The sequence below is a fragment of the Rhincodon typus genome, chromosome 11, assembly GCF_021869965.1.
Source record: "Rhincodon typus isolate 14 chromosome 11, sRhiTyp1.1, whole genome shotgun sequence".
Lineage (NCBI taxonomy): Eukaryota > Metazoa > Chordata > Chondrichthyes > Orectolobiformes > Rhincodontidae > Rhincodon > Rhincodon typus.
The window spans coordinates 32,135,707-32,148,527 of NC_063342.1; the positions used below are offsets into that span (position 1 = coordinate 32,135,707).

Here is a 12,821-nt window from a genome sequence, read left to right on the forward strand (position 1 = left end):
TTTCTATGATTCTATAATTCTAAGTAACAGATTAGATAAAGGAGAAGCAATGGATGCAATATATTTGGATATTCAAAGAGAATTTGGTAAAATGCCACATATTCAGCTACTTAATAAAATAAGAGCCCTAGTGCTGGGGACAGTACGGATAATGGATTGGCTAACTGATAGAAAACAGAGAGTTGAGATAAAGGGGAGCATTATCCGGATGGCAACCTGTAACTCATGGAGTGCCATAGCGACCAGTCCTGTGGTCACAGTTATTTACAATAGATATTCATAACTTGAATGAGGAAAGTAAATGTACTATTGCCAAGTTTGTGGATGACACAAACATAAATCGGAAGGGAAGTAGTGAGGCTGACGCACAGAATCTACAGATGGATATAAATAGGTTAAGTAAGTGAGCAAACTCTTGGCATTTGGAATATAATGTGGAAAATGTGAGGTTATGCAATTTGGCTGAAACAGTAGAACAGCTCAATATTCTTTCCATGGAGAAAGACTGCAGGAAGGTAAGGACAGAGGGATTTGGGAGTTCTCATCCATGAATTACAAAAAGCCGCATTAAGTTTAACAGGTAAGAGGGGTGGCAAATGGAATGTTAGCCTTGATTTCAAAGGGAATGGATTATAAAAGCAGGGAGATTTTGCTAAAACTATTCAAGGCTCTAGTCAGACCACAGCTGGAATAGTGTGAACAATTTTGGGTCCATTTTCTAGGGAAAGGCATATCAGCTTTGGAGTCAGTCCCGAAAAGGTTCGCTCGGCTGATGCCAACTATGAAGGAACAGTCTTATGAGGAGCGGTTGAGTAGGTTGGGCCTGTAATCATTTGAATCTAGAAGAATGAGAGGCGACCTTATTGAAACATGCAAGGCTCTTAGGGGACACAACAGGGTAGATGCTGAGAGGTTGTTTCCCTTTATGGGAGAGTCTATAACCATAGGGTATAATCTCAGAAAAAGGGATTGTACATTTAAGACAGAGATGAGGAGGAATTTCTTCTCTCACAGTGTAGTTAATCTGTGGAATACCACAGAGGGCTGTCAAGGGCTGGATTGTTAAGTATATTCAAGGCTGAGATAGACTTCTAATCAGTCAGGGAATCTAGGATTATAGGGAAAAGTCAGGAAAGTGGAGTTGAGGGTTATCATGTCAGCCAGGATATCATTGAAAGGCAGAGCAGTCCTGATGGGCTGAATGGCCTACTTCTGATCGTATGTCTTAGGGTCTTATTTTGCTATCACAGTTTTCTTACCGGCTTTTGATTTATTTCTGCTACCTGCACGTTTTATGTTACTCCTTTAGGAGTTTTGTGTAAGATTTGATATTAAAATGTCTTCACATTATAGGACTTTTGGAGTGTGGGGGCTTGAGTGCAGATGTGCAGCCAAAGGAAGTTAAAGTGTACCTGATGACGTCAAGTCAGCCACCTTTCTGTGGTAAGTGAGTGTATCATCCCTCCATCAATATACTTGCACACACTGTCATTCAAAACATGAATCCATTTTAATAATGGATGGATGATGTGCATCACAGAGGTCATTATGGTGCTGGGTTGCCTTGGAGGCAGAATGAACTCAATAAGCTTTCTTCTGATGATTTATGGTATCATTTGAACTCTTGATTGTGTTACAACATTGTAACATAGTGTCAGCAATTTATTAATCCATATATAACTCAGATATACCTTTGGGACCTATTGATTTGTAATTCACCGTGACTGGTGAGTAGTCTTATATTTATTACACCCTCAGAGTAGAATTTCAAACAACTCAATTTTAGACACATCAAAAGAAATCAAAATTTCCATCATTTTTTGAAAGCTATTGTAGTTCCTGACAATAAAATGAGATGCACTAAAGGCTCAGGGCATTATTCACAATATTTACCTTTTAATAGGTTGTGCATTTATAAATGTTACAAATTTAGGGCCCTGCCCAGGATTTTATGGACACAATGGAGTTAGGCACTTGCATGAACTGTTGGAACAATGTAGCTTTAGCTGCCTGTACCTCCTCGCATCTCACAATACAATGTTATACCCAGTGTAACAGGAGGCCCTGGATAATTGTAACTTTTCTGAATGTATTTTGCTATTGTTTCAAGGACGGACCAAGAAGATATTTGATGAGATGAAGCCAGCTATAAATAATTTAACAGCTTACGAACAAAAAGAGCAATGGTGACTTAGAGCAACGTTGACTTTATAATTATAATTGATACAACTGTTCCCACATTGTCATACAAAATAATGAGAACATGTCAGTGGTTATTTGAACAAAATCATTCCAACTTTGACCGGGTGAAAATAGAGTGTGGCAAGAAATCTGATTTAAACTAGGGACTTATCACTAGTAGAAGGCTTTACCTGTTAACAATTTCTTCAAACCGCAGGAAGGCCAGACAACATTACCAGATCAGGAAGGTGGGGGAAATTAACATTTTCTCCAAAAGAATGCATGGTCATTTACACACTAAATCCCAGCCAGATGAAAGTTCAGACTCCTACCCTAGAGTTGTGGTTCTGCAACTAGGTTGGGGATCACACACAGATTTGTGTAAAATCTGATTATGTTTCTATTTGCAAACCATTCTATTAAATAAAATTCATATTAGAACCTCTATTATTTGCCAGATTAATTTCATTCTGTGGTTTTGCTGGCACTTTCACAGCCTGTCTATAGCTGGCATCCTTGCAGAAACAATGCTATTTTCTGATCTGTGTACAATGAGACATCTTAATGTGTTATGTTACGAGGGCTGTATCAATTAGGTTTCCTGTAAAAAGATACTTGCAGTAGTCCTATCTTAATTAGGGGAGCAGATTAGAAGCAAAGTATATTCTGAATGCAATATTCACTTCTTTGTTGATTAGATAGTTCACCCATCTAAATCCAATGCCAGTTTTAGAACTTAGTTGTGGCTAGGGAATTCAGCATCCTGCAGAGTTTAAAAGACTGTAGTGACATTTTTTTAGGATGTATATTTTATGGACATATGATTTCCACAACAGCAGGCTGAAGAATCAGGACCACAAGTTCCAAGGCCCTGGATACCAGTGTGATAGATTCTTTTGGAATGATGTGTCTCAGGAAATGAAAGATCTTTTTGGTATATAAGACCATATAAAGAAACCTTTAATGTTATCTGAATTTGTTGAAGATCAGTCATCTCATTCCAGGAGTTCTCTGCAGGAGTTCCTCTCTCTCTAATTGCCTTCTGTTCAGGCCCTTCCATTTCATCATCTGAAGGAAATGCCTCCTTTTCATAGCAAAGCACAATATAATTGCCGATTGAGAAACTGACGTCCTCAGTGCAAAAGTGAACATTTTGCAAAACTGACTAAAAGCACAGCAAGCACACTGATAGACCCACCAGAGTAATAAAAACTAAAACTGACATCGGACAAAGCAGCAACAAATTTATACTGTAGAAATCAAAATGGCCTCTTCAGTGGAATATCCAAAGACAGAAATTGAAAGAAAATTCATCCACATATCACTCATTGACTAAATGTTTATTTTTTCTCCAACCAGTGAAACATTTTCTGCTAGAAATATTTTATGAACAATTAGGATTCCATGAGCAACGTGTCAAAATAAAATTTCAAAGCAACAACCACTCCAATGCATCATACCTTCATCTAAAAATGTAAGTATTTAATTGTAGGGCACTCTGATGGTAGTGTCCCTACCTCTGAATCAAGAGTTCCAGGTTTAAGTCCTACCTGCGCCCAAGATCTGTATTAAAATCCAAAAAATCTTTAATTTAGATTATTTTCAAACAGAATGCACATCGTGTTAATTGCATGCTTTCTAAAATACTGCAGAAGCTTAATCTGATTTGTGAACTTTCCTTCCAAAGGTGCTTATGACAATTGGATGTTAACCAAGCAATTCTGCCTAAAAACCAATTCAAAATCAGTGTAGTTAGAACAGTGCACTAACAATATGCAATCTTGTAATACTAATTGCATTTCACAGAGGTTGGGTTGTTACAGTAGTTATTGCAGTCGTCACATTAGATGTGAAACATGTCAAGGATATAATGCAATAACAACATAAGAAATAGAAGCAGGAAAAGGCCATTAGGCCTCTTGAGTGTACTCCACCTTTCGATAACATCATGGCTGATTTGATTGCAGCCTTAACTCCAATTTCCTGCCCACCATACCTAACTCTTGATTCATTTATTGATCAAAAAAAATGAAACAGATTGGCTGAATTTGTAGTCATAGTAACAAGGTCAGCCAGATGGATCTCATAAATATGAGTCCCCTGATTGGGGCTGGCTATCTGGTCCAATCAGGGAGCACTGGCTGACAGAATAAAAGGAGGAGTGTCAAAATTTCTGACACTCTGGGTGCTGACTCTGATGATGTTGTGCAGAGTCAAGGACTTTCCACACGTAAACAAAGGGTGACTTGGTGACCTGGCCTCTGTGGAGTTACTTCAGCAGAGATAAACTGATGTGAAGCTCACTTTAATAAGCAAAGTAACACAAGGACAATTAAATCTATCATTAAATGTAAACTAGCAGAAAAACAATTACAATTTCCAACACATTTATCCATAGCACCCTACAGAATCAAGTACATCAAGGGCTTAAATCAGGGTAGTTAAGCTACCGTCATGAATTTCTTTGGAAGTATGGTGTAAGCTCCAGTTATGTGCATGAAGAAGGCCTCTGTCACACTTCTGACCAAGTTACAGTGACAGACCAGAAACCAATCCAAAAAAATTGTGAGCGAAGGCATATCTAGAGTTTTTGTCAAGTTAACATTGTCATAGCCTATCAGCAAAATAAACAAGAAATTTTTGATTTCTATCTTCTGTCACAACCAACATGAATGGTTATGGAGCAAGATTGAAAGCATTATCCAGTTTCTCACTCTTGTATTTTCTTTATAGACCTAAAAAGCAATCAAATGAAAGCACAATAAGAAGAGTAATACCATATGATGCCAGTTTTGGGAACATGAATGACATCACTATTGAACTGTTATCCAGTTGGCGTAGGAAAAGATATCCAATTCATATTGAGATGTTACGTATTAGGGAGCTCCCTTTGAATGACAGGTAAATCATTTCCCTGTGGGTAGCTGAGGTTGTATCATAGTTTGACTTTCTTCCTAAACTTTCTTCTCTTTCTTTATAGAGCCATAGAGTGATATAGAAGACCCTTCAGTCCAACCAGTCCATGCAGACCATAATCCCAAACTAAACAAGTTCCAACTTCCTGCACTTGGCCCATATCCCTCCAAAAATTTCTCATTCATATACTTATCTAAATGTCTTTCAAACGTTGCAACTGTACCCACATCCATCACTTCCTCTGGAAGTTCATTCCACTCATGAACAACTATCTGTGTAAAAAAAAAAAAATTGTCTCTCATGCCTTTTTTAAATCTTTCTCCTCTCACCTTAAAAATATACCCCTAGTCTTGCAATTCTCCACCGTAGGGAAAAGACGCCTGCCATTGATCTTGTCCAAATCCCTCATTATCTTATAAACCTCTGTAAGGTCACCTCTCAACTTGCCGCACTCCAGTGAAAAAAGACCCAGCCTATCCACCCTCTCTTTATAACACAAACCCTCCATTCCCAGCAACATCCTGGTAAATCTCTGTTGAACCTCATTTTCTAAATGAGTTGACTAATTCCGAGACATGACTCCACATGGACCAGTAGCTTTCAATAAACTGACTGCTTGAAATGTGAAAATTGTAGTCTGTTTGACTGAGATGGGGATTATTTCAAAAACTCAATCCTCTCCTTCCCTGACAACCATTATCAGAGTTTTTGAACACAGGAGTAATTGAATAGTATTCACGAATGGGAACTCAATTGAATTTTCCTCTCCCTACATGAAGGGCACTGTAGGTATTTTTGACCTAATAAAAATCAGCAGAACTACCACCCCAAACCCCACATCAATCTCATGATTTTCTAACTGATGTGGTTTCCTGATGATTGTAATTTTTTGGGGGCAGGCGGGGCGGCGTGAAATGGTCCTTTATAATACTTCCGGAGGTGATGAATGTAGTCAGTCATATTTGAACCCGAGATAAGATTCTGTTCATATATTCAGTCCCTCATCAGGACCATCTATTACCTCTTAGTGCCTAAAATGAAATTGTCACCTAAGCCTTTGTTACCTCCGGCCTTGACTATTCCACTGTTCTCCACTGCATCAACTGGACTATATTCATACCCATGCATTGGCTGTCCATATCCACACCAAAGCCCTTTTCTGGTAAGCCATCACACATGATCCTGTGGCTCTTGGTTAAGTAACAGTCAGAACATATCATTCTCACCTTTGTTTACAGATCCCTGAATGATTTTCCTCCTTCCCCATCTCTGTCACCTCCTTCTGCCCTACCGCATTCAGAGATCTCAGTGCTGCTCTAATTCTACTCTCCCTGATTGTCATTATTCCACCATTGGTGGTCATGCTTTCAGCTGCCTCAGTATTAAGCTCTGGGATTCCCTTCTTTAACCTCGCTCTCTTCCTTTTTCCAACTTTAAGATGCTCCTTTAAACATGCCTCTTTACCCAAATGCATGGTCATCTCTCCTAATATCCATTTTTAAGTGGAATGGTGCCTAAGTTTGTTTGGAATATTTCTGGTGAAATATCTTAGGATGCTTTACCATATTAGGTGTACAATATAAAATGCAAATCCTTAAGCTGTCGCTGGTAATATTGAATTTCATTGGAATGTCTGCAGATAGAAGCAGAAGTAGACCGTTCGACCCCTTGAATCTGCTCCACCATTCAATAAGATTATGGCAGATCTGTTTGTCTTTCAAGTTTCACATTACCATCCAACGCCTATTACACTCGGTTCCCTTGTCCAACAAGGATCGATCTGCTATGTCACAAACATGGGAAATGACTCACTTTGTATTTATACAAATAATTCTCAATCTCAGCCAAAGCGTGAGGAAACTTGGTGTGTAGAATTCCATTTACTTACATCACAAAAGCAGAAAAAAGGCTGTAGTGGGAATTAAGGAAACCACTGTACTATATATGAAAAATGTTTAATGTTATGACAGCAAACAAATGGTGGAAATAGTTAGGATTTACTTGTAACATTACCAGTACCTTTTGTCTTGCACCAATATTCATTTCTCATTAAATCTTTCTCATCCAGTGACCCTTCCTCAAAACCGGGTCACTGGACCCGAAACGTTAACTCTGATTTCACTCCACATATGCTACCAGACCTGCTGAGCTTTTCCAGCAACATCTGTTTTAATTTCTGATTTCCAGCACTGCAGTTCTTTCGGATTTTTTGTTTCATTTAATCTTTCGCCTTTTCTACCACATCTCATCCCCTCCTTCCCCACGTCTTTAATAACTTGAAATGTGTTAATGTGTTAAATTTAATATGTTAAATGTATCTAATTATTTCTTGTTCTGGAAGTTCTATCTGTACTGATGTTACCAGACCTTACTATTTCCAACATTTCCATTTGTATTTCATACTTCCAGCAACTGCGTTATTTTGCTTTTACAGTCATAGAGCTGTACAGTGTGGAAACAGACCCTTCAGACCAACTAGTTCATGCCCACCAGGTATCCTAAATTAATCTAGTCCTTTTTGGCAGCATTTGGCCCATATCCCTCTAAACTCTTCCTATTCATATACACATCCAGATGCCTTTTAAATGTTGTAATTGTACCAGCCTCCACCACTTCCTCTGGCAGCTCATTCCATACAAGCACCACTCTCTGTGTGAAAAAATTGCCCCTCAGGTCCTTTTTAAATCTTTCCCCTCTCCCATTAAACCTATGTCCTCTAGGTTTGGACTTCCCCACCCTGGGGAAAAGACCTTGGCTATTCACCCTATCCATGCCCCTCATGATTTTATAAACCCTTATAAGGTCACCCGTCAGCTTCTGATGCTTCAGGCAAAATAGCCCCAGCCAATTCAGCCTGTCCCTAAAGCTCAAACCCTCCAACCCTGGCAACATCCTTGTAAATCTTTTCTGAACCCTTTCAAGTTTCACAACATCCTTCCTATAACAGGGAGAACAGAATTGCACACAGTATTCCAAAAGTGGCCTAACCAATGTCCTGTACAGCACCAACATGACCGAAAAACACCTATACTCAAAGCACTGACCAATAAAGGCTAGCATACCAAACGCCTTCGTCACTATCCTGTCTACCTGCGACTCCACTTTCAGGGAACTATGAGCCTGCACTCAAAGGTCTGTTTGTTCAGTAACATTCCCCAGGACCTTACCATTAAGTGTATAAGTCCTGCCCTGATTTGCCTTTCCAAAATGCAGCACCTCATATTTATCTAAATTAAACTCCATCTGCCACTCCTCAGCCTGTTGGCCCATCTGATCAAGATCCCATTGTACTCTGAGGTAACCTTCTTTGCTGTCTACTACACCTTCAATTTTGGTGTCATCTGCAAATTTAATAACCACATTCCTATGTTCACATCCAAATCATTTATATAAATGACGAAAAGCAGTGGACCCAGCACCGATCCTTGTGGCACACCTCTGGTCACAGGCCTCCTGTCTGAAAAGCAACCCTCCACCACCCTCTGTCTCCTACATTCAATCCAGTTCTATATCTGAATGGCTAGTTGTCCCTCTATTCCATATGATCTAATCTTGTTAACCAGTCTATCATGAGGAACCTTGTCAAACACCTTACTGAAATCTATATAGATCATGTCCACCGCTCTGCCTTCATCAATCCCATTTGTTACTTCTTCAGAAAACTCAAACAAGTTAGTGAGATACTGTTTCCCACACACAAAGCCATGTTGATTATCCCTAATCAGTCCTTGGCTTTCCAAACACATGTAAATCCTATCCCTTAGGATTCCCTCCAACAACTTGCCCGCCACCGATATCAGGGTCACAGGTCTATAGTTCCCTGCCTTTTCCTTACCACCTTCCTTAAATAGTGGCATCACATTAGACAACTTCCAGTCTTTCAGCACCTTGCCTGTGGCTATCAAACATACAAATATCTCAGCGAGGGACCCAGCAATCACTCCCCTAGCTTCCCGCAGAATTTGAGGGTACATCTGATTTATCCACCTTTATGCATTTTAAGACTTTCAGCACCCCCTCTGTAATATGGGCATTTTTCAAGATGTCTGTATTTATTTCCCCATGTTCTCTATCTTCCATATCCTACTTCACAGTAAACACTGATGCAACATACTCGTTTAGTATTTCCACCATCTCCTGTGGTTCCACACGTAGGTGGCCTCACTGATCTTTAAGGGGCCCTATTCTTGCCTTGTTACTTTTTTGTCCTTAATGAATATGCAGAAATCCTTTGGATTCTCCTTAACCCTATTTGCCAAAGCTATCGCATATCCCGTTTTTACTCTCCTGATTTCCTCTTAAGTATAATGCTATTGCCTTTACACTCTTCTAGGAATTCACCCGATCTCTGCTGTCCATACCTGACATATGTTTCATTCTTTCTCCTGACCAAAACCTCAATTTCTCTAATCATCCGGCATTGCCTGCACCTACCAGCCAAATAAACTTTTATGTTCTCCTATATCTTATGGGTTAAGCTATGAACAGCTAACAACTGTTATAACGGACTGTCTTATGCAGATTGTTACCTTCTGTAACTGTAATCTTCTTTCCCTTTTAGTGAAAGGCCACCCTGCTGTATCTATAACATCGCCTTATACAGAGAAATAATTTTTGAGCAGCTTTCTAATTGTCTTTAGAAGCAGAATGTCTCTACATCCTTTGATGCTTCAAGAATAAGACTGCCAGACATGGCTTTATCTACCAAAAGAACACAGTGAGCTAAGGAAGACAAACATAATGCCACACATTCAACTGCAAAGATTTATTGGGTAGATTATGAACAAAGAAAACTGAATTTGGTCACCTGAGTTGAATGTAAAAATTTGTTTGAATTTATTATAATGTTCTGTAATAATACAGAATTCAAGGAAATGTCAGCTAGCATATTCAGGTACTATCTGTAGGGATACTGTCTGTTTGGGGCATGCAATTACAATCAGCCTGACAAGAAGACATACTGGGTCTGACCCATCTCCCGCACTTCTGCCCTCACCACCCTCTTCCCTCCTGCAACAGCAAGAGGGTTCCCCTTGTCCTTACCTACCATTCCACCAGCATCCACATCCAGAAGATCATCAGATGCCATTTCCACCACCCCCAGTCAGATACCATCACCAGACACATTTTCCTCTCCCCTCCCTTGTCCACCTTCTGCAGGGACCGTTCCCTCCAGGACACCCTGGTCCACTCTTCCTTCACCCCCAACATCCCCCTACAGCTCCACGGCACCTTCCCCTGCAACCAGCAAAGGTGTAACACCTGCCCTTTTACCTCCTCCCTCCCCATTATCCAAAGGCCCAAACATACCTTCCAGGTGAAGCAGCACTTTACCTGCACTTGACACAATCTAATCTGTTGCATCCGCTGCTCACAATGTGGTCTCCCCTACATTGGGCAAACGAAGCATAGACTGGGTGGCTGCTTTGCAGAACATCTATGTTCTGCTCACAAAAAAAGACCCTGAACTACCTGTTGCCTGCCACTTTAACACACCACCCTGTTCCCTGGCCAACATCTCTGTCTCAGGTTTGCTGCAGTGTTCCAGTGAAGCTCAACGCAAGCTGGAAGAACAACACCTCATTTTCCGCTTGGGCACCCTGCAGCCATCCGGACTCCATATCAAATTTTAGGGCCTAACCTCTCCCATGTCCCAGCCCCCTACCCCACACACCAGGCCTTGTTATCACATAGCCTGCCATTACACATTACCTATTGTTAGCCACTAACAGTCTCCATTAACAGCTATTCACCCTCCTAGCCAGATTGTTATCAACTCCTTTGTCTATTCAACTGCTGTTCTCTCTCTTTGGGCTCTATCCCCACCTATTGTTTACTCCTTACCGGCTCCCCCCAACCTATCTTCTGCATATAAACTGACATCTTCCTAGCTACCATCAGTTCTGAGGAAAAATCACTGAACCCAAAACATTAAATCTGATTTTTCTTCACAGATGCTACCTGACCTGCTGAGCTTCTCCAGCAACTTCCGTATTTGTTGTTGAAGAAGACATATGACCTGTTTACAGTTGTAGTGTAGCTTCCACAATTATTCCACTTTTGAAACCAAATCTTTTCAATCAGTGAATTAAGGTTATTGTTAAACTTCATTCACCTAATTTTCCCTGCAATTCCTCTTCAAATTACCCTCACCCATTCATCGTGAGCAATTATGAGGATTAGGCACATCAACCATTTAATTTTTCCAAATATGCAACTCCCTAATTGACTTCAGTTGGTCTGCAAAGTGACATCTCTGGAGGAGAAGATAGGCTCCAATTTCTGTAAAATACGAGCTGAACATTTAGTTACTACAGCCTTCCTGAGGCAGCCTGGCTAAGACTGTCAAGGATTGGTATTATAAATGAATATTAAGCATAAATGTCAGTCAAATATTGCAAGTTGACCCATTGGCTCAGATTTGATCCTTCAATTCATTTTATCTTCATTTTGACCAAACCATTTTCACCAGAGTAATGGAGAGAAAATTAAACTAAAAAGGATTAACAATTAACTTAATTCACAGGTTTAAATGTTTGATTCTAAAAGCTATACAATGTTGGCAGCCAAAGTACAACAATAAACCTAATGTCCTTTTCTCAGACCTATTGTAATAATACGTCTACTACAGGTAGTACTTGAACATGCAAATAAAACTTGCCTGAAACTTTTATTACTTCAGCACACTATATGCAAGAAATTAACTGACGTGCATTAGCATATGAATGAACGAATGATTTATTGTCACATATTTAGGGAGATAGTGAAATATATTCAGTTGGCACAATCTGGCACCGTTTTGATATACAAAAGAATACAAAGACAGTACTTAACCAGAGTTCATCTTCATTGGCTGAGGTCCCAAACACAGCTACAGGACTTTGGCAAGGCCTCTGCAAGGCTCCTGGTCCAGGCCAACTGCAGCCAGGAGTCTCCATTCTGCCAGCCGATGCCTCACCGCCAAGTCCAGGAGGCCATGCATCGGGCCTATGAAGCCAGGAGAACCTACCACACTGCTCCTGACTGCCCGTGACATCAGGAAGATGAGAAAAAAGAAGAAAAGATGAAAAGAAGATGGAAGAAAAAATGCAGCTGGTCTGTAGCTATTTGCATAACACATAATACCATGTTATGGCTATAGATTTGAATAATTGTTAGTGACGCCTGAATAAAAAAGGCTGCAAATTATAAAAATTTACAATAAAAACAGAAAATATTAGAAATGCACAGCTGGCCCCAGCAGAATCTGAAGTGTGGACACATTAAAGTTTTGAGTGGAAACCTTTCAGCAAAACTGAGAAAATGAGGCAAGTGGTCACTAGATCTGATGAAAAGGAAGATGAGGAGTATGAGTAATAAATAAAGACCCTGGACTACCTTAGATTCCTTCAAGACTCTCTGTGATCTTCAGGTCTAAACATTTGATGTCAGTATTTCATAGAATTCTTGTGTGTGGCTTCAGTGTGACGCAAATGTGGTGGTGCACATGTCCCAGTTCTCTGTTGCAGATGTAGATCTTGGAGAAGGGGTATCAAGATTTCCTACACAGATCCTTGAAATTGCAGTTGCAGCTTCTTTAAAGTGTAGCTACATGACCTATTGGATAAGAAATTAACATTTTGATGAATGGAATTGCAGCAAGTGATAGAAAATGATGATGAAGTCAGACAATTCCAGGATTGGTGGCTTTAATGACAAAGCATTTGTTCAGGGAGTTGCAGGCA

General features: G+C 40.0%; 1 protein-coding gene across 1 annotated transcript in view; it reads left to right on the forward strand.

Moving 5' to 3' along the window:
• LOC109923493 (phospholipase A1 member A-like) overlaps positions 1-12,458 on the forward strand; it is a 30,260-nt gene extending 17,802 nt beyond the window's left edge. The window contains exons 8-11 of the mRNA XM_048603265.1: positions 1,354-1,443; positions 3,541-3,655; positions 4,915-5,082; positions 11,956-12,458. Of these exons, the coding sequence (XP_048459222.1) occupies positions 1,354-1,443; positions 3,541-3,655; positions 4,915-5,082; positions 11,956-12,130 (548 nt within the window). The 3' untranslated portion in view covers positions 12,131-12,458. The remainder of the gene's footprint in view (positions 1-1,353; positions 1,444-3,540; positions 3,656-4,914; positions 5,083-11,955) is intronic.
• Positions 12,459-12,821: the final 363 nt, after the last annotated feature.